We start from the raw sequence: 21,832 nt of genomic DNA, 5'->3' as shown, positions 1-21,832 counted from the left end.
ATCTGTAATGTGCCACTCCAGGACCAGTGTCTGCACTTCTAGTTTGTATCCTCTGGGCACTATACAAGGCCTTACCTCTTAGCTCTTTCCACAGGTGAGAGTCCCTCACATATGCCAAGCATGGATCTGTACACTGGTTCAAATCCAGGAAAATTCCACATCGTCTACTCATCAAAGAGTATTATGCCTGGAAATAAATAATTTTATATGTCTCACAAACTCAGTGGGAAAGATGCATATCTTAACTTCCTCCATGATCAGTGCAGAGGCTTTTGCACAATATGTGGATAATAGGTTAACAAAGCCAAGAAGTGTTTTAAGATCTGTGGCCACGCCTGAAGAATCAATCAATACAATGGAAAGCAGAAAAGAATTACTATAAGCTATTTAACGAACATTTATTAGATAACTATGCTGCCGAGTAACATGTTAGATAAAAGGGACAAAAGGTTGAATAAAATAGAGTCTTTGGCCTCAAGGAGTTTAAAATCTAGTTCTGAGGATGAGACAACAGTAACATCCTATACAATGCTTTTCAGTTTACAAAGTACTGTCGTATATTGCAAATTCACTGCTCTGTCCCCTTTCCATTCTACCAGACTACAGAGGCCATCAACAAAATACAAACTGCTACTGGAGGTTCGAAAGAAAGAGATTCTTTATAGTTGAGTGGTAGGGGTGAGGTGGGATGTGAAGACTTCACAGAGAATAATGCATTTCAGGTGAGCTTTCAAAGGTGGACATATTTTAATAGACAACGATTGGTAGCATTTGTTATAATAAATAACTTGTGCATAGACATAAAGTCAAGAAAATGTTAGAGACATTTAGTGGAAACATGAGGAGCATGATTTGGCTGCACCAGAGCAGTAGAAGAAAATAAAGCTGGAAATAAAAGCTTACAAATGTATGCTTAATTTATCCAGATTTTGGGCTAGCAAATTAAATGAATGTACTTTAATCTGAGATTTAATTTGAGTTTAGCTATTTCAAAAGAATTTCCCATTTATTTCAAACTATCCCTCCTGGATTTCCATCAATTAATTTAATCTTGTCTTTCCTCCAAAACTCTTATCAAGACTACCCTTTTCCTAATCGGTCAGTAATCCACTCATATACATTTCTCCTTTCCTCCTATTCTCTCTCGAACAGAAGTTGTCTCTAGGTTGGTGACATTTCAACTATTCTTTTATTTATTTCTCTGTTTGTGGTTTCTGATTTTCTGTAATGAGCGGAAAGTGTTTTAATAATACAAACCTACTTTTGTAATAAAATCTTTATTGATATATAATCTCCAAGAGTCTTTCATATAAAGCTTGTTATTTTTCTACAATCTAATATAATGTATACTCTTTTGCAATTTACCAATTGTTAGACATCTAGGTTATACCAAATTTTTGAAATGGCAAATAGTGTAGAGCAGTTAAAATCAGATAAAAATAAATTAGAATTAAAAAAGTACAATCCTGCCCCTAGAGGTTGGGGTAGAGGATGGGCAACAATTCTTAAAGATGTATAAAACATTACAAATGCACCCACATGACCAAAATGACATGTTTTCTGGCTTGCTTCCCACCAAACTACCTTAGGTCAGGTTATTTTCAGCCAAATAGTAATGTTACACTGTGTGCTGAGTACTATGGTAGGCAATGATTGACATTGCCTAATGAATACCTGATCCTTACCCTCAAGGAACTTAAAGACTAGTAAGGGACATAGGCAACATAAAAGATGTCTAGGTTGCTATGGGAACACAGAGACAAGTATCTAATCTCTTCTGAGAGGCTCTAGGAAGGTATCCTTAAGATAGTAAGGTAAGTGAGCCCTGAAGGATGAGTATGAGTTAGGCCAAGAAGGGCTGGGCAGAAACAACAACCTGTGCAAAGATACAGAATCAAGAGTGAGTTTGGTACCTTTAGAGAATTCTACCTGATATATTGCACCTAGAAAGTAGGGGCATATATGAATGCGAGTTAATGGGGGTGAAAGAGAAGAACATGAGAAGATAGAGGTCTACAAAATGAGTATGTTTGATGTGGTACCCTAGAGTGTAAGAAAAAATATAATTCTTATTTATGGTTGGTTTAGTTCATATTTTAAAATTTCTTATAATTCATATTAGACCTAATATTAGTACAAAATACGAATATGCAAATTATAAAAATTAAATTTGGCTGTATTGGGGATAAATGCTCAAAATTGTTTTTCTGGTTAAGAGTATGAGTTCGATGAAATCTGGAGACAGCTGCTTTAGCTGAAGGGGAACATTGAAGAGTTTTAAGAAAGGAAGTATGTCAACGAGATCTGAAACTCTGGTAGCAGGGCGGAGGGTGGTTGATGGGAGAGAAGCAGGCAGGCAGATCAGAGGCATTAGTCAAAATGAGAAATGATAAGAGGCTGAACCAGGTAGGGCTTGGTGAACTGACACTTTGTGCAATGCAAAGGGAAAATAAATAGAAATAACAGCAATGAAGAGGATGGACGCCTTATGAAGCAATGACAACAGGTGGACAAAAATCAAAAGTTAAATGCAGAATATATTAATTCAGCAATATTACAGGATGCATATCCCTGTGTAAGTCACTGTTTACAATAGTAGTTTAATGCAAGAATGCACTTTCAGTTCTAACTGTCCAGCCCACACAGATAAAACACAGTAGATGCATTGTTGAAGACTGCCGACCCGTAAGTAAAACAAATGATCATATTCTGATCAAAAGAACATTTGAAATGTAATGTGCGCCAGTGGAAGGGGTTTTTAAAAAGTTACAGTTGACTAACAGAAGTGGTTTAAAGTTCACTTATACTTGTAAATTCACTTATACTTGGAAACATCATAAAATGTTGTGAATTGACTTACACTTGTAAACATTATAAAATGTTGTGAAAGACAGTAAGTAGTTTTAAGAGTACTTAGTCCCTAAAATGTTTTAAGAGTACTTAGTCTCTGGTCACAATATAAAGCTCCAGATAATGTCTATAGTTAGACATGGGCTGTAGGAGAGAAAATATTTTTATGCTTACACTATCAGTCATTGTAAGTTAATTTGGAAAATTGTGATAGAATGCTATTTTAAGTGACAGCTAGACTTCCTCCTAGTTTAAGACCTAAATATGCTACATTAGCTTATTTTCCAACCAATTTACCTAGCAAAGAAATATAATAAAACTCTAAAAACGTTTTCAAGCCCTTTGTGCTAATGTTCTTCCCTTTGCCCTCTATGCTCTAATTGTACTGGATTTCACTCTGTCATTTATGAAACATGCTCTTCCCCTTTTCCCTCTACCATTCTTCTCCTAATTACATTTTGCTGTGGTGTATTCCTTCTAGTCTGTCACATTTCAGCTTAAATATAACTTTCTCAAGGAGGCATTTATGGCATCACTCTATAGTAAATAGTTTTTGCTATATGATCCCATGTACTTCCTTTTTGGTGACATTTATTTGACTTGGGATTATTTTTTAGTGCCAACCACCTCACTGGACAGTAGACATCATGTGGGCAAGAACACCGCCTGGCACATGATTGAACTTTATAGGCCAAACTTATAAATCAGGTATATAGGTTGGAATCTCCATCTGCAAACTCAAGTGCAAGAAATATAACTTAACTTCTACAATTCAACTTTATTTCATTTTACCAGGATGGCAGAAATTTTGTCTTAGTCAATTTAATATCTTCTTCTCTTTCTAATATTTACATAAAGCCAAGATGTTGAGATGAAGCTCATTCATCTTCAATGTCACGTGTCCCTTCAGTCACTTGATACGGCATATTCGTAAAGCACTTAATAGTTACACAAATTATTTTTTGATGTGATTTCTCACTTAATCTTCAAAACAACCTTAATACATTTTTATCTATTTTAAAAATTAAGAAATTGAAATTAAGGGTGTCACATACTTGTTCAAGACATGCCTTTTGAAGAGATTGACTTGGGACATGAACCCAGAATTTCTTTGTAAAATTCCAGAGCTTAGTCCACACATCTTGGTACATTTTAATATTTAATGATGATGATGAAGATGATGATAACTGCTGATGTTTACTGAATATTAACTATTTGCTAAGGGCAGTGCCAAGCACTGCACATAATTTTCTCTCATTTAATCTTTCCAAGAACCTTAAGAGGCAGGTACAACACAAAAGCACAGAGAATTAGCCCAAGGTCACATAGCTAGTAAATGCTAAAGCCAGGATGCACACTCAGGTGTTTCTACCCTGGAGCCTATCCTGTCCCCTTAACTACTATCTACGGCTTTGCATGTTTTGCTCCTTGAAACTCTGGCCTGTTTGAACTGGGCCAGACCTTTGGACTCAGCAAATTAATGTTGTCTCATAAACAATTGTTTGTTAAACTAACAGAAGAGCAGACATCCTGACGACAAGGACTGATGGTTGTAGACTCTCTATCTGAAGACAGAATCAGAAACCAATCACATAGCTAAAGAGTAACTCGGCTTTTACAGCACAAATGGAAACTTTTCCTTCTTTCCATGTAATTCTTTCTTTCCTTTTCTCACAAAAACTCATGCCTTTACCATGTAATTGGGATACTATTCCAGTTTCTGCCTGGATCTGTGCTTGTCATATTGCAATTCTTTGATTCCAAATAAATACTTACTGTTTCTCATTTGGACTTTTTAATTTTAGGTTAACAATCTCAAGAACTCAATTTAATCACAACTGCAAATACCTTTCTGCCATGTAGGGTAACACATTCACAAGTTCTGGGGATTAGGATGCAGACATCATTGCCAGGCATTATATAGCCAATCACAAGTTTTCATTTTCTTGGGAAAAGTCTCCAAGAATGTGACTACTATTGGTAGTTGCATGTCTAATTTTTAAGGAAATTGTCCAACTCTTTTCCATAGCGGCTATAATCCCTCCAACAATGTACCAGTGATGCAGTTTCTCTACAATCTAGCCAGGATTTGGTGCTGTCTTTATTTTACTCATTCTAGTAAGTGGGTAGTGATCTTATTGTGGCTTTAATTTACATCTCTCTAATGGCTAAAGATGCTGAACATCTTTTCATGTGTTTATTTGCCACCCCTATATCGTCTTTGGTGAAATACCTGTTCATGTCTGGTCTGATTTATTTTTCGTGCAAATAACCAGAAGTTTTTCAGAAACACTTTCACCAAGACTAATAACAGAATTTATGGGTTCCTTGGGTAAATTGTTGACCTGTATCTATGAGAAAACTTAAGTACAATGGTTCTAAAACTTTAGTGTGCCTCAGAATTACCTGTAGGGCTTGACAAAACCCCAGAGTTTCTGAGTTTGTAACTATGGAATGGGGTCCTAGAGAATTTGCATTTCTAACAAATTCTCAGGGGAGCACAGATGCTCTCCTCCCAGGACCACACTTTGATACCCGTTGTTTTAGGGACAACTTAGGGCTACTTGATGTTTTCTGTTGCTCTCTACTTGTCATTGTAAATTCTCTTGGAGTAAACAAGAGAATGAATGAAAAAGTTGTGCTCCAAAGTGAAGTGCTCCGGGGGGAGGGGGAGACTGGTGCATGTTAAAAGGACACACACAAAATAACCTGATCCCCCCGTGGCCAAAGCTTGGAACAACTTGAGCAACAAAAATAATGACAGTACTGGATTATATAACCCAAAGAATAATAGAAATATGGGAGAAAGGACAAAACTTTCTTGCACATGAATTCCAAATAATACATGTGGGTACTCCAGGAAGTGGAGTTTAAATTTCTTTCTTGATTGAAGGATCGATTTAGTGACTCACCTCCCAAGACTAGAGTATGGAAAAGTGGAAAATAGTAACTTTGCCACAGAGAGTCCTGGCAGACACTACTTAGACCAAATGACTCAGATTGACATCACCAGTAATAAGTCATTTTGACGTCAGATGCCCCTTGATATGTGATGAAAAAGGCACCTCACCTGAGCCTTTCTTTCTAAAAGCTATAACCCTAGTCAAGTTGTGAAAAAGTTATCAGCCTATAACTATTTAATCTTTCACTATCCATTGTCCTTTTCGTTCTCAGTCATGAACCTTATGATTTTTGGCTGAGCACATGGCCACCCATAATATATCAGTTTGTTTCCTTCAACTAGGTATTTTCATAAGACTGTGTTCCAGTTAGTAGGTGGTAGGCAGAAACAGAAAATGCAATATTTACCAAACATCCTTAAAGGGAAGAGATGTGCCTTTCTTCACCTTGCTTTCTGCTGGTGGGAGGGATTATGATGGCTGGAAGTTGAGCAGTCATCTTAGATCATAGGTGGAAATGCTATCATGAGGACGGTGGAGCAAGAGGCTAGAAGGAGCCTAGTACCTGACACTGTGACAGTAGCCTAAGCCCTGGACCGATGACCTCAAGATTTCTTTTGCATGAGAGAAAAACAAGCCTCTATCTTAAGTTTTCATCTTTTGGATCGTGACTGTGATTTTGGGCACATTTCTTAACCTCACTGTGTCACTTCTTATAATAGCACATAATACACAAGGATGCTGTGAGGATTAGTACCTGACATATAATGAACACTCAGTGAATATAAGCTATTACCACCATTCTGGGAATTATTTAGTCAAGGAACCAGAAACTAGCCCTATAGATAGCACTGCTTGTTGAAAGCTTACTCTGTGCCAGAAATTGTACTTAGCTGATCTATTATACTCATGAGCAAACTAAGGCTTAGAAAGTTTCAGTTATACAACTAATTTTAGCCAGCCAGAATTCAATCTCAGAATTCAATCCAAAGCCATGCTTTTTAACTTAGATAATTAAGGCTCAAAGACAGGCCTGCAGGATTACACAGGTTTCGTTTTGTATACTCTCAGTTTCCCCACTCATAACATGTAGTAGCAAACTCTCTCAAATTAAAAGATCTGTATGGGAGGCTGGGTAGACTGGAGAGATTAAGAGCAAAACTGGAAGGGTGGGGAGGTCTTGGGAAATAGCAGGCAAGAAGGTCCGCTTGAACTGAAAATCACGCTGAGTCCTTGGGACCTGTGGCGAAATGGGAGAGCTTGGGAAGCCGACCAGACCTGAAAAACACCTGATGATTTTTATGAAACAGTGAACTCTCAAGATAAGTTTCAGTCCTATCATTCATTGCATTAAAATTCTTGTTGCATTGTTAAACACAAAATTAGTCCTATAATTCAGCAATTTTACACTTTTCTAAATTATCGCCTATTTGATGGCTTCGGAAGAATTTGGTCAATATTTCTCTATAGACCACACCATGCCTGTTAAGCAAGGAATTTTTGCCTTTATTGCAAAGATGTTATTTCAACAAATTTCAAAATGTTGCAAATCTGCACTTTGGTTTTGCCATTTACAGAAAAGTAACTTTACCAGTTTCTACTGAAACTTTAAACATCTCTCCTTTTAAGACTGAAAAACACGTCCTGTAACTTCGCTTAGCTTTCCCAAAGTAACTTTATTCATCAAAATCAACTTAACGTCTGGGGAGGGGAACACAAGTCTATGAACTGGGCGGCCGTTCGCTCCACAGGTTCCGGGTGAAGTGAGTTATTCCGATCATGTTCCTGGGGTTTGGAGAGTACAAACATTTGTCGGCGCACCTCCTATTATTCGCTTTTAAGTGTCAATGCCCAGAGCTCCAACCCCATCGAACTTTCGCTGCACGTGCTGACTCGTGCAGACGGCCCAGCAGTCTGTCCCGAGAGCGGCTGACTCACCCAGCCGCCCACGAGGCTTTGGATGGTCTCGGGAGGCTCCTGGGGAGGGACCCGCTACCACTGCTCGCTCATACCAGGCGGGCGAGAATCCTGGCTCGGCGTTCCAACCCGCCAACGTTCATTCTGCCGCCAGGAGGGCCCCGCCGGCTCGGCTCTGCTATAATCCCCGACAGACGCCGCCTCCCGCCCAGGCCCACTTCCCGCCCAGAATGCTCCGCAATCCAGCTCTGGCCTGGCTCTCCCCTGTCGCCTCCCGACACGCTGCGGCCTCGAAATTGCTCAGGAGGAAGCCACGGAAGAGACCCTGAAGCTGGCACTAACTGCCCGGGGCGGTGTGCGTGTGCGCGTGCGTGCGTGCGTGTGTGTGTGTGTGTGCGCGCGCGCGAGCTGGGCGGCGGGGTCGAAGCCGGCGTGGTCTCTCCCTGGCGCATGCGCCCAGGGGGCGGCCGTACATCTCGTCTCCGGTGACGTGGCGTGCGGGGCGGAGCCAAGGTTGGCGGCGGGAGGGTGGGGAGGAAGAGCGAGGTGAGCGCGGACGTCAGAGTGGAGAGCGGAAGGTCAGGGAGCCTCGGAGCGGAAGTGAGACTAAGAAGTCTGTCCGCCATTGTGGACCCGAGAAGCGGAGAGCGAGAGGGGAAGAGTAGCGTGCAAGCGAAAGAGACGGGCCCCTTCCAGCGACTCCCGAGCGCGAGGCCCTGTTTCTGGCTTCTTAGCGAACAGCGGCAGCGGCGGCGGCTGGAACAGTCAACTCGGCCGAGGGCGGCAGCCGACTGCTGTGAGTGCACGGGGAGAGGCCCAGGCGGCGGCAGCGGCGGCGGCGGCGGCGGCAGCGGCAGCAGCAGCAGCGGCGGCGGCAGCGGCGGCGGCAGCAGCGGCAGCGGTAGCGGCGGCGGCGGCGGCGGCGGCGGCAGCAGCAGCAGCGGCAGGGGCAGCGGCAGCGGCAGCAGTAGCAGCTCTCGGGTTGCGGTGAAGAATGTCAGCCACTAGCGTGGATCAGGTGAGGGAGCCGAGGCCTCAGGCTCGGCAAAGGCCCGAGCCCTGGAGCTCCACCCTCGCGTGGGGCTTCGGCTCCACTCCGTCGCTGCCGGCACTATAACGGTGCCCCGGGCGCACGTTGTTGCGGTCCTGCGGCTGGTGCTGGGGCGTGCGTCCTGGCCCCGGCGTCTGCGGCCGAGGCGGGAGGCCGCGGGGCCGCGGGGCCGCGGCGGGTCGGGGAAGGACCCTCTTCCGGGCCCTAGGCCGCATCCTGAGGGCGGCAGACATGGGGCTGAGCCCAAGCGAGCTCGGGAGACGGACATCGAGTGGAGGGTAGGAGGTTTAAAGACTGGGGGTGGTTGGGAAATTGGTGGCTATGGAGGATATGGTGGCTTTTACTCCTACGCGGTTTAAAATAACTGGTCTTTGATAACGTCTTTGATTAACACACTTTTCCTCTCTTCTTTTTTTTTCCTTCTCATTACGACACCTTTCGTCTTGTTACACAGAGACCTAAAGGGCAAGGAAATAAAGGTGAGTTTGGATATTTTTATTTTACTCCCCAATGTTGAATGTTATTTTTTTTTATGTAGGAGGGGTTGCTGGTTTTTGCTCTATTTTTTTTTTTTTGACATGTACGATTGAAGAAAGATTTATCACGGCTAATACATCCAAAAGCTTTCCAAAACTTCGGAAGTTCCTTGCTTTGAAGCCACTTTTATAGAAACCAAAATGGTACAAGAAACAGTTTCCTTAGTTGTATTTCAGTTCAGGAGGTAGTATGACTCTAGTGATGTTTATTTAATTTTGCAATTTATCTGTATTATGTAACTTCTGCCACAAAAATTTCTATGTATGTCTGTAGATAAAATGTGTAGATACTTTGTTTGCCACGTCGGTTGCATTGGAGCATGCAACCACATAGTATTCCATGTCACATAAGTGAAAATTGTTCTGTTAACCACTGATTCTATTGAAGTAAGTTGGCAATGAGGCAATAATACGTTAAAGATCAAAACTGGACAGTCCTGAGTGCAGGGTGAGAATCAATTTGGTATTTTAGAAAGGACTGTGAAGGAAATGGTTTATGAAGTTCCTTTTAGAATTAAGTGATTTACTATTTAGTTTAAAAAATACTATTGAAAGTATAGCATTTTAAAAAATAAGTGTATTTTGTATTTATAAATACACTTAAATAAGTGTATTTTGTATTAATATGAAATAATACAGTCAGCTGACTGAAACATTATGACATTGATCATGTGACGAGTAAGTATGGAACAATAACTGCTTTCTTGGGACAGTGCCAATTAAATAATATTATGAGTTATATATTTATAGTAGTTTGTAATGGGGTTTGAAATTAGACTAGAATTATGCTTCCTGTTTTTATTTCAGTATCAAAATATTGTCTAGAAAATAAGGTCTACAATACCTTTTTAGATGTAAATCAGTCTTTTATTGGTGCTGTTTGTAGTCTTCAGCGTCTTATTTGCTATAGCAAATTTGAAAGGAATAGGTACTGTATACACAGCTTAGTTAATTTTCTTTGAGTTGTACAATTTGAGAATTTGTACATACCAGATATGTGGCACTATATTAGGTAACAAATTTATTGCTTTGTTTTGATTAAAGAACTATTTTATTGGAGTGTATAAACATTTAGACATTTTAATTTCTAGAATTTAATTTTTGGAGTTAAAATTTTAATTTTAGAATTTGTTATGAGCAAAAAACTCAGTTTGATATTTATTGTTGATTTATTTTAAGTGAGTTTTACAAAAGCTTATTTGTAAATTGAAAAAGAATGATCTTTTTTTTTTTTTTTTTGCTAGCTTTCCCATTAGGAAGTATATAGACTTGGAGATATGTGAAATTTGTGGTCATTATTGCCTAGCATAAATTATTTTATCCTAGATCTGTGGGGAGGTGGCACTTTGCAAGGCTATTTGAAATGCTAAGTGTTTTGTGTTACCTGCTTTAAGGTAAGTGTGCAAGTTCTATGAAGTACTTGTTTGACAAAACAAAGTAGCATCTATTTAGTAAGTCATTACTATAAATTTGATTTATAACAGTCATTTCACTTAGGTATGTCGTAATGACAGCTTTGATATTTTAGGTATAAATTACCTATAAACAGTATTGCATATTAACCATAGATAAATATTTTTTGGTTATTAAAATGGTTTTAATACATCAGTATCACCTTGGTTGGATGTATTTAGACACATATACAAAATATTTATTCAGATTCTTCTTTATTTCAAGAAATTTTCTTTCTCCCTGATTATTCAGTTCATAATTTCATCCGTGGGTAAAGTGATAGACTGGGATTCCTAGATCTGTGTTGTGATTCTGCTTGTGGCTGTTACCTGCCAACTCAGCTTGAACATGTGTGGTACCTTTCCCTTCTATAAAGTAAAGGAAGTGATTCTAGTCACAAATCCTATTGTATGTTACGAGGATTGTTGTACTTACAGTAGTCCATTGTTCTGGAGCCATTATATTTGCTGGATTTTTTTTTTTTCAACTTCCTCACCTCATTTGTTTTTAGGGTGCAGGGAGACTATTGCTTAAGACATGGTGGGAGGGAAAAACTACTGGCCTGAAAGTATTGGTAACCATTTAAGATGCTTTAAAATGGTAGATACTACAACTGCACAAATACACATATACATCATTTGTATTTTTATGCCTCTGCAGGGAGAATTACAAGGCGAAGGCAGCACTTCCAGTGAACTGATACAAGTAGCTATTTGTGTGTTTGAGAAAAACTGTTCTGCCTTAGCTGACTTGGTTCCCAAGCTAGTGAAGTTATTTTATAGTTACTCTGTTTACTTTTATGAAGCAGAAAACAAAGTTATTTTTCTTAAACTGCAGCCTCAGTATTCTAAGAACATGATTATTAAACTTGAATTCGGAACTTAACAGACTTATGAAGAATACATGTCCCTGAGGAGTTGTCAGAGTTTTGAAAGCAGAATCCATTTCAGTTAATATAATTTCAGAGATGCTGTGTTTCTTTTTTGAATTATATTTAGTCGACAGCCTTAGCTTTATACCTGGCTTCAGTGTCTTTGATTTCTGCTAAGTGTTTTGTGTGTATCTTTAATGATGTAAATGCACTAAAGGAACTAAAATTTGAAAGGAATTCTATATCAATATCTTTGTAAGACAAAAATGCTTTCGTAGTATAAAACGTAGTTTATAGGTTTACTTGTTTATAAGTTTGAATTTTTTTTAATTGATTGATTGTCCCTGTGTTAAGTATTAAAATTCTTTTTATTCTTGGCCAAGGTAGTAATGAAGGATAGTAAAATTTAAGGATGGTTATTTACCTATTGGTCCATAATTTAAAAGTGACTTTATATCACTTTTGTTTATTAACAACAATTTTTGCTTGCTGGAATAAAAGTGTACTGTTCCTTCTCCTGCAGGCACCTCAGAGAAAAGTGTCAGATCTCATACTCTTTGTAGCCTCAGGCCTTGCTGTCTGCTTCCTTCTATCTCTTAAGTTTATAAATAGGCAAGTATATGGAAAGGAATTTATATTTTTGCTCCTCCCTACTCTCTTCCCCTCCCAGCATAGAGACATATTTCATTGTTTGGTACAACTGCAGTTTGAAAGAATTAGGTTAAATTTGGCTATCTCTAAGTGTTTCAGAAAAGTTGTTGAAAATGCCTTGTATTTTGGCAATATTCTCTTGCAACCTCTCCCCACCCTCCCACCTGGAAATGATTGCAAAACACTTAACTGTCATTTTAGTCCTCATTTTATTATTAATCCTCAAAACATTCTTGTAAGGAGATAGAGGGTATATGGTATTGTCGCTGTTTTTGTAGGTGGGAAAACATGATGCACAGATCTGTTGACTTTCCTAACTTGATGTAGTCAGACCAGAGCAAAGAATCACCTGGCTCCTAAGGCCCATGTTCTATCTTGATTTGACTCTGCTTCATAGAGCAGAGGAAACAGGCGAAGACTCATGTAAGTCATCTGTTCTTTTTTCCCTGAAGAACTTGTACAGACTATGGAACAGGCTTGGATTTCATTACTGTATAATGACTTTCAGTCTCCAAGACATTAGATTGTCATTAAGTAATGTTCAAAAACTAAAGTCTTTAAGACAGTTGAATTTCTTAAATGTATGCTTCTGAAATTCAAGGGCTAGCTTCTTACTCAGATTCTAATTTAATTCAAATTGCTTGTCAGTATGCGTAAAACACTTTTAATTAAACATTTTCCCCTTAGATTGACATACTCCTTGAATAATCGTGTAGGAATCCACTTATAAATGATTGTAGACTATTAGTTTGTGTGAATGTTTTGTTCTCAGTCTCAGCCTCTTAGAAGAAGAGAAAGGATAGAACACAGGAAATAAGAACAGTATAATACATATTTAGATACATTTTAAGTAGGTACTTTTTACTGTACTAGCAGTATGGATTAAATTTCTGAGATTCTAATGAAACAAGAAATAGATTGTTGTAATTTTGAAATGGGTTGCTGTTTCAAAAACATATTAGTGTAATAATCCAATCATGTAGTGAAGAATTATATTTTAAGAGGCAATAGACCATGCATAAAGCTATCTTTGATAAAGGAGTGGTGAAGCCAGTGGTAAAGGGAGAAGTATGTTAGAATCTCTTGGGCTGACATGATCAGCCTACCAGAAATAACCTAAGGTATCCACCCACCTCCTTATTTTCATTTCTAGTGGCTGTTAACATAAATTCTGGAGAGTACATTTAGGTCAAACCTATGATATAATCCTTATTATATAAAGTTAAAGCATCTCAGTGGAGCCAAGATCAAGTTGACCTTCAGGTTGCTCTTGTAGTCCTTGAGGGGCAACAGTAATGTCCTAAGAGGTTTACTTTGATGGCTTCATAGCATAGCATCATTTCTTTGATTATTGCTACTCAGTGGGAGCCAGAGAACTAAAGGATTTCACCTGTCTGCTCCCATGCTGTTGTCAACTCATTACATTGTAGGTGATCTAAACTCCAAATTAGGGAGAATAAAAATCATATGCTGTTATATAAGAACACAACTTAAATCCCAAGCATAGTTTATAATACTTCGTGACACTTTTTTAAGCAATAAATCTTCAGGTATTGAGGTTCTGTTTGTTTCTAAGAGATTAGTCAACATTCATCAGAAAGGCTCAACTTTTTTCACCTCCCATGTGGTTCAAAATTAGTGAAGTCTGGTATATTTACATAGACGATGCCAGCGCATCAAGTTTTAGCCTTGTAAAACTTCTGTGGTCCTAAAGTAATTTTTAGTCCTCTTTGGATCTTGTAATAATTTTATGTAATAATATCCAAGATTATACTGTCATCGAATGCTCAGATGAGGTGAGGTAGGTACGTACTATTAATAACCTCCTTGAGCAGAGGAGTAGTCAGAGTTACAGAGCCTGAATCACTGACTAGAGATTGCCCAGCTTCTCAGTGTCGGGCTTAGGATTCAGACTCAGGGCCGCCTTACCTCAGGTCTACTGAAAAGCCTCTGAGACATTGACAAGAGAATAACCTTACAGAGCTTTAATGGAAATGATCTCTGAACAAATAAGGCATTATATATTGTTGACAGGTTTTCTTGTGTTTTGCAAGAGTAATCATGGTTATCTGGTTATCTTTAGTGTCTGAATTTTATTTGTACTTTCATGTGAAAGCCTAATTTTTTTTGTTTAGAATTAAAGCCCTTTTTAGATTTTTTTCATAACTATGTTCATTGTGATATTGCTTCAGGTGAATTTTAGTTACTTTATAACTGGAGACATTTAAGATATTGTAACTTTAGTTACAAAATAGTTATTTCAGTCTTTACTTTTATTGGCCTAATATAGAGATTTAACAGAGTTAGAGAACATTCTAATATAGAGATTTAACAAAGAGAAATCAATGTCTACAATGCTATTTGAAGTGATATTTTGAATTCAAATATAGTGTTGAGAGAACTCTTGCAACATTTTAACTTAAACTTAGTTTGCTTACTACAGTGTTGTAATTGGGATATTTACTTTATGTTCTTGGTAATGAGAAGTGTATATGTCCTTTGTATTTTTCTAATCTTGGGCTTATCTGTACAAGATCTGTAAATTTTTGGTGGCACATAAATATTTGTATCCAAAATTAAGTTAATCCTTAAGAGTTTTTAAAAGAAAAGGACAAAGAAGTCAGGATAACGTTTTACGAATAGGTCTGAAAAATACTGAAAATGTTAGGTTGCTCTGTGAGTTTCATAAGAATAATTACATCATATCTAATACAAACGTATTTTTTAGTTTCAGTACAAAACGGTTCGATTCATCAAAAAGATGCTGTAAATGATGATGATTTTGAGCCATACTTAAGTAGCCAGACAAATCAGGTAAGTCTGATGGTCCCATATTTAGGAAATTGAATTTATATTAGTAGTAATTGAGTTTTCCAGTAGATATTTTAATTGAATAAGACTAACCATAACATGAATTAATCTAGTGTGCCTGCATAATAGTGAATAGCATTTGCAGGTTTATGTCACAGGAGAGTTCTTTAAAAATTATAGACAGCTGAAACTAGATTATGAAATACAAAGATTTAAAAATGAACATTATTTGTACGTATTGTAATTTTTTTGAACGTTGGAAGAATTTAATCTTTTAATGTCAGTCATATTTTCATAGCTTAAGATATTACAAGATTTAATTGGCTAGAGATTTGTGAGAGAGGACTACTTTGTGCCTGAGGTTTTTGATTAAATGTAGTTTTTTAAAGCATTCCAATTTGAATTTCACTGAAGTTTTACTATAACCTGGTAATGTAATAGATAAAGATAAATAATAAAGTCTTTATAAACACTTGCTGTGGTGTAGGCATGGAGAAGTTCATCAAATTGAATAATTGGTGGCTTTTTAAGGTTTTTTTGGTATGTGTTTGGATTTTTCACAAATGATCTTGTGAATTTGTATACAGGTATAGTTTAAATTTAACCATTGAAAAACAAATGGTATTCTTTGGTCTCTGTATACCATTTCTGCATGTTAGTAAAAATGTAGCTACTAGAAATAAATTTAAAAGACTTCCATTATTAACCAGTTACTTTAGGGAGAACATTCTGGAATGAAACTCCTTTTGTCATTTTGCTTAATAAAAGATATAAGAAAAAATGTATCTTAAAATCTCAGCCTCTGTTTTTTTAAACTATAAAAGAACCAGGCACCAAATATTATTACAGAACTTTACAGTTGTAGAGCAAATGTGAACAAAACATTTCCAATTTGTGGGATGTAGAATTATTTTTATGACTTTGGAGAGCCATGGTTATGTTCAGCCTGATTTACTCTCTTGGTAGTTTTTCCTTAACCACCCCTTCTATCTCTTGATCTGCATTCCTGGCATATGTTGGGAGGGAATAAATAAATGATAAAGAGGAAAAATGGATGATAAGATCTATGAAAGCTTGGCTACTATTAAAAGAATGAAAAAGTTCATTTCATATTTATATAATATACTTTATGATCACAATAACGAATTTACTTTCCACTTAAAGGTGGTGAAAGACTGTATCATTGGAAAATAGGGGAAGATCATTTGTTATAAATGTAGTGCAACATAAAAGAAAGATACAGTATTATATCTGGGCCCATACAGTAACCTTAGCTAATATCCTTTATGGCAGTGTTTTCCAACTTCTTTGAGAAATTCTGATATTTATGAGGTATAGTAGATATTCTCCCCAAACAGGTCTTTATGATCAGATGAGTTTGGGAGATTTATTTGGTCTAAATAATTGTTTTATTTGCTACTTGATTTCATACTTTATTATATAAAATATAAAATGAGTTTCTAAGATAAGGATATAGTATGCAGATCCTTTGACTTATTTGTTCAAACTCTTTTCAGGTAATTTTAGTGGATCATAAATGTTTGAGAATTGCTACTGTAAGAATCCTTGTTTTACTTGGTAACAGATATTTTATAATTCATTTGTCACAGGGGCTTAGAAGAATGATTATTTGGCATTCCACAGAGGTGCTTCAGGTCTGCTTAGGGGAGACCAAGGGAGGGTACCCTGGATCCCACCCCTGCTGCAACCAGAGCTGTGCTCTGCTTTTTATCTGTTTTATATGTTGGAATTTTGCATAAGGTTTCACTTGTAAAAATCTCAAAAGTGTTGGAAAATTATTTTTTTAGGAATATAGAGGCAATTACCTTAGTGAACCCAATTTTTAAATTGTATCATAAAAGCTTCCTTATGTTGGCAAAAAAATCTATAAAGGATTTGTTGTAATGTGATGTTTAAATGGAAGGTCTTATGCTTTATATTAATTAAATCATTTTATTTTATGATGTTTGAATCAATATATTCATGTGTTCTCTAAAGAGATGTTAAAGTTTGATACCAGTAAGGCTGTATTTTACTTCCCTCTCCTTGCCAATATGAATAGATAGGTTTTCAGCTATTATCTTTCTGTAATATTAAAAATAATTATCTGTAGTCAGGGTACATACTTACTTTTTAAAGAGCACTAACACTAGAATATTGAAAACTGGGAGGAGAGAAAAATGGAAAATTACCTGAAATCTGAAAGTAGGTTGTGTAAGAATTTAAGATACTCATAATTACCTAGCTGAAATAGAAATAAAAAATTAAAAATCGACCTTTGAAAACAGATTAATGAAAATGGGTTTATTGGTGAAATAGCTTAACTAATTATTTGCATATTTAAAGTTCTGCATCTATAGGTCATACTGAATTAACTGAAATAATTGTTTAAAAAAATTTCAACTAAATACACATTATGACTTTAAATGTTATCTGATTTTAATATTATAAATAAGAAATGAATCTTTCATCTGGAAAGATGTTTACTGTTTTGGTTAAATTGTTTTGTATACTTAGGTCCAGTTCAAATCAAACCCAGGAATATTTCAAAACCGGTTGTTGGCCTTCTGTGGCAGTGTATTTCTATTTTCTGGTGCTCACTTTCAAAGGGGATAATTTTTTATATTAATTTTAAGTAAATGTCTTTTGGTCTTAAAATTAGTTCTTTATAGTTCCAGAGGATAATCAGATTATTAAATTGATCAGAAAATTCAGGTTTCATTGAAACTATTAAAGGTGCTATATAAATTCAAAGAATTAATTGGAAAAATGAAGTTGGAGTTTGTCTGCTTGTATATATGGGAAAATAAATTTCTAGCTATGATTATCAGGGAAGAGGTATAGAAAACGAACAAAGTAAAATAATATTTTGAGTTTTGTTATTTTGTGACCCTTCCCTTAGTTTAAGGTTTTCATTGTCTTCCTGTTGCCTGTTTTCCTAACTGGTAATGCTGCATTACTCCTTAGCAGTCTTCTTAAAGTCTGATTGCGCCATTGTCATGTTAAAGAATTAACACAGCTCACCTTCCCTGCCTCATCTTTGGTCCACTTTCTCCATCTGACTTACTCAGGGAAATGGGACTTACCATTATTTTTTGAAAATATAAATATATTTTTTCATGTTTTCAATATGTACTATTTACACACACAGACTCACATGTCTATCAATTCATGAAGTCTTTTCTGATTCCCCCCATTACTTGCATCCTTCTTTTTTAACTAGAGGATTTGTTTTGCTTTTTACTTCCATTACAATACCTATAAAATTATAGGGTAAATCTGTCTTCCCCACTAGACCTGTGAAATCTTTCAGGTCAGAGACCATGTTCTTCATCTATTTCTTCAGTGCTTGGCGCTGTGATCTGGCACATAGTAGGCATTCTTTGAGTATTTATTGAATGAATGGATTAAGTTATCTTCTAGAATTAGGGAATGAAGAATTATGGTTGATGAAATATTCAAGTTGAGTCTGATGTCTAATAGATTTGTGACATTCTTATTAGAGATGCATAAATTATATTTTCTGAAAAGTACAGTAATATTTTTAAATGTTAGAGGAACATACAGATAAGCATTAAAAGTATACCAAACTTTTTGTTTTTAATTCAGAATTGAACTCTAGAGTTTGAAGTACTTCGTAATCTTATAATGCCTCACTTTTTTTTTTAATTGAACTTCTAAGAAATTGTGCAATGTTTTTTCTTGGCAGTTTGGATTTGTGAAGTAAAAACGGATATTGTTACTATAACTGAAAGATTGTCGGTTATAATCGAGTTTTATTAAAATATCTTTAGGTCAGAACAGTGATCATGAATTTTTTATTATTATTCAAGTTTCTTTGAGATAAGAGAAAAACAATTGACCTACATCACTAGGCTAAGGGATAATAATTATAAATGATTTTGAAATTCTAGGGAAGAACATTTAATGTTTTAGTTTTCAAATAAAAACTTAATGTAAAGGTTTAATTTCTATACTTCTATATAGCACTTTGCAATGAACAAAGTAGATTTTAAAAAATCTTTACAATTTATTAAAGCAGTAGATATTATCCCCATTTGACCAGTGAAGAAACAGAGTTAGAAAAATTAAATGATCTGATGAGATCACTGACAAAAAGCGAAAGAGTACAGAATTGAGCCCATATTCTTGCCTACTGTATCGTGCCATGACTTTATACTCTTAAGATCTGGACTAACTTTGAAATTATTATACTATATGCTTGCTGATTAACATAACATTTTAAAGAGGCAAGTTGTGTTAATAAATGTAACTTGTTGATTGAAAACTTAGCCTAGGCACTGTATCTTTATTTCCTTTTAGTAGATGAGAAAACAGTTGAGAGCTGTAACTTGGCTACTGGCTGCTTTCACATAGCTGATAAGTCCTGGGTTGGGATTAGAATTTAGATGCCTCATGGTTTCACTTCAACTTATATTAAATGGCCCCTTCAGGTTGTGTTTCTAAGTTTATGCTGTGGGTAAAGAAAGGGTATGTGCATCTGTTCTTACAAATATTATATTTATTATGTCCATTGATTATCGCTTTTTATATGTATAACTGTTTTCCCCTTCCTATTAGGTTTTTGAATATGAGGGAAATACCAAAAATTTCACATCACTTTACTTAAAGGTCATATATATATCTTTAAACATAGTAAAATTTCACTAGTACTAAGTTTTGAATTATGAATAAACTATTTTAAAGCGATTATTTTATATAAATTGTGAAATTATGATAATGTCTCAAAACCAGGTTCGAAGTAAAAGGTAAAAGTAAGTTTTGAGTTATTTTCCATCATTAGTAACTGGAAATCCTGTTCCTCTTTATTACCAAGTTGCATTCCTTTAATTAATATTCCACTTAGCAATTAAAAATTTATCTTAAAATTTAGCAAAACATTTAAAAATATTTCCAATTATAATCAAAGCTCTACTCATTCAGAATGTGTTGACCACTTCTTTTTTTAAACTTTGAGGTGCTTCCTACAGCTTTGTTCTTACTAGAACTGAAACCGAAGCCTTGTTGCCTTTTGAAAGGAGACTGCTTAAGTTACTTTCATAGAGCTAAGGAAAAAAAAAAACCCATTCAGCTAAAACTACTGAAAGAATGGGAAAATAAATGGTTAGCGTTGTTTGATAAATTGGAGAAAGCAGGCCATTTATCCATTATGCTCAAGGATTCTAGGTGGTGTGCTAACACTGTGGACAACTCTGCAGTCAGAGACAGTAACCCATCCCTGCTCATCAGTGTGAGCTGTCTGTTTCATAGGCAATTGTGACTAATGGAACATGTTTTAAAAGTTATTTGAAGTTAGTATTTTGACAAAACCACTAATTTGCGATGAAGTAGTAAAAATCATGATTTAAAAAAAATCGAAAAGATATCTAATAAAGCCTTCAAGTCCAAAGGGGTTCGGGCCTGTTCCTGCCCCAGAGGTGACAGAATTTGCAAAAATTTGTTCCCCATTAATCTTAGTAGTATAGGTTGGGGGCTTTCTATTTTTTCAGAATTGGTACGAGTTACATAATCAGTTAAAGCAGTGTTGACAGACTGGTCCAGGGACTAAATCCAGTCCATGCCCTGTTTTCTTTGAGAAAAACCCTTGAGTTAGCAGCCTTTTAAAGATGGTTTTTTTTAAAAGATGAACATGCGACAGCTACCAGAAGCTATATTTGGTTCGCAAAGTCTAAATATTTGCTATTTGGCCCTTTAGTTTGCTAACCCCTGCATCACACTATGAATAGAGATAAATTAGGAACTTGATGTGTAACTGTTGTGCAAAATTCAGCGTTTGTGATGGTGAAATAAGAATATTCAAAATAAGTTATGAGTATAATTTTGCAAACACTTATTTTGAAGAATAAACTTAAAACTTTCTACCTGGTCTGCTTTTCCACTCCCATATCCAGATAAGGACTCACTGAGTCCATATTTCAGTGCCAACATTCTAAATTAAAACTTTGAAACTGATTACCAGCTCTCCTATTCTTCCCCTTTGTGAGATTTATTCATCTCCCTGTGTCATGTCTTTTTAAGTATAGGTTTTCTTTTAAAAGAAAGAATCATATCGATGTTTTCCACAATTTAGACATTTAATAAGTGTTTAGGTAAAACAGTAAAATATAAAAAGATACCTTTAGTAACTGTAAATTTTAAAAAGAATTTAAAAACTTTTAATCTATTATATATGTTCGTTTATACTGACAACTGTTTATTTTTATTAAGCTTTTTAGAATTATATCACAGTGACTTGTCAGAATGAAGAACAATGAGTACTTTTTTTTTGGCAAATTTAGTGATTGAATTCTGCATTAGTGTGTGTATGTATATATATTTTCATGGCTAGTAAATTTTACACATTAATTTCAAGAATTTTTTTCCTTGAAAACCATTGTTGGTGATTTTGAGCTTCCCTTGGGCTTCTCTTGTATTTGTATCTCATAGCAGCCACTACTGTGGTGGTTCCAGAGGTGCTCTTCATTCCTTTTATACTAATATTAGCATTATTTGAATATTTTCCAAATATAGTTAATAATTAGTATAAAGAATATGACTAAATTGAGAACAAAAAAAAAGAGGCACCATTAACAAACTAGTAAGGATTTTGTTTCTTTTTCAAAATGAGCAAGGCAAAACAAAATAAATTTAGATAATGCTGTAGGTATAATATTGAAATATTTTCCCTCTCAGTGTGAGCATTTCTCTGTTTTTTCTTAATGAAAGTACAAAATTTAATTGCTGAACTGGCTAATATAGATATACTATAATTTATCATTGACATAGCTTCCAG

The 21,832-nt window shown here is 36.0% G+C and overlaps 1 protein-coding gene across 12 annotated transcripts in view; it reads left to right on the top strand.

Annotated features, from left to right (window-relative positions):
- Positions 1–8,596: 8,596 nt before the first annotated feature.
- The window catches only part of YTHDF3 (YTH N6-methyladenosine RNA binding protein F3), a 35,863-nt gene continuing 22,627 nt past the window's right edge, over positions 8,597–21,832 (top strand). For 3 of the 12 annotated variants that reach the window (XM_039868843.1, XM_039868842.1, XM_039868844.1), the window contains exons 1-5: positions 8,640–8,685; positions 9,173–9,197; positions 12,507–12,651; positions 14,957–15,042; positions 16,650–16,694. In XM_039868843.1, the coding sequence (XP_039724777.1) occupies positions 12,594–12,651; positions 14,957–15,042; positions 16,650–16,694 (189 nt within the window). In that variant the 5' untranslated portion in view covers positions 8,640–8,685; positions 9,173–9,197; positions 12,507–12,593. Of the gene's footprint in view, positions 8,686–9,172; positions 9,198–10,591; positions 10,649–12,506; positions 12,652–14,956; positions 15,043–16,649; positions 16,695–21,832 lie in introns of those variants that run through there. The other 9 variants (XM_039868851.1, XM_039868849.1, XM_039868847.1 and 6 more) reach the window with 8 other exon arrangements.

This window comes from Pteropus medius, unplaced genomic scaffold (assembly GCF_902729225.1).
Source record: "Pteropus medius unplaced genomic scaffold, Ma_sr-lr_union100, whole genome shotgun sequence".
Lineage (NCBI taxonomy): Eukaryota > Metazoa > Chordata > Mammalia > Chiroptera > Pteropodidae > Pteropus > Pteropus medius.
This window is presented reverse-complemented; position numbering and strand designations above follow the sequence as displayed.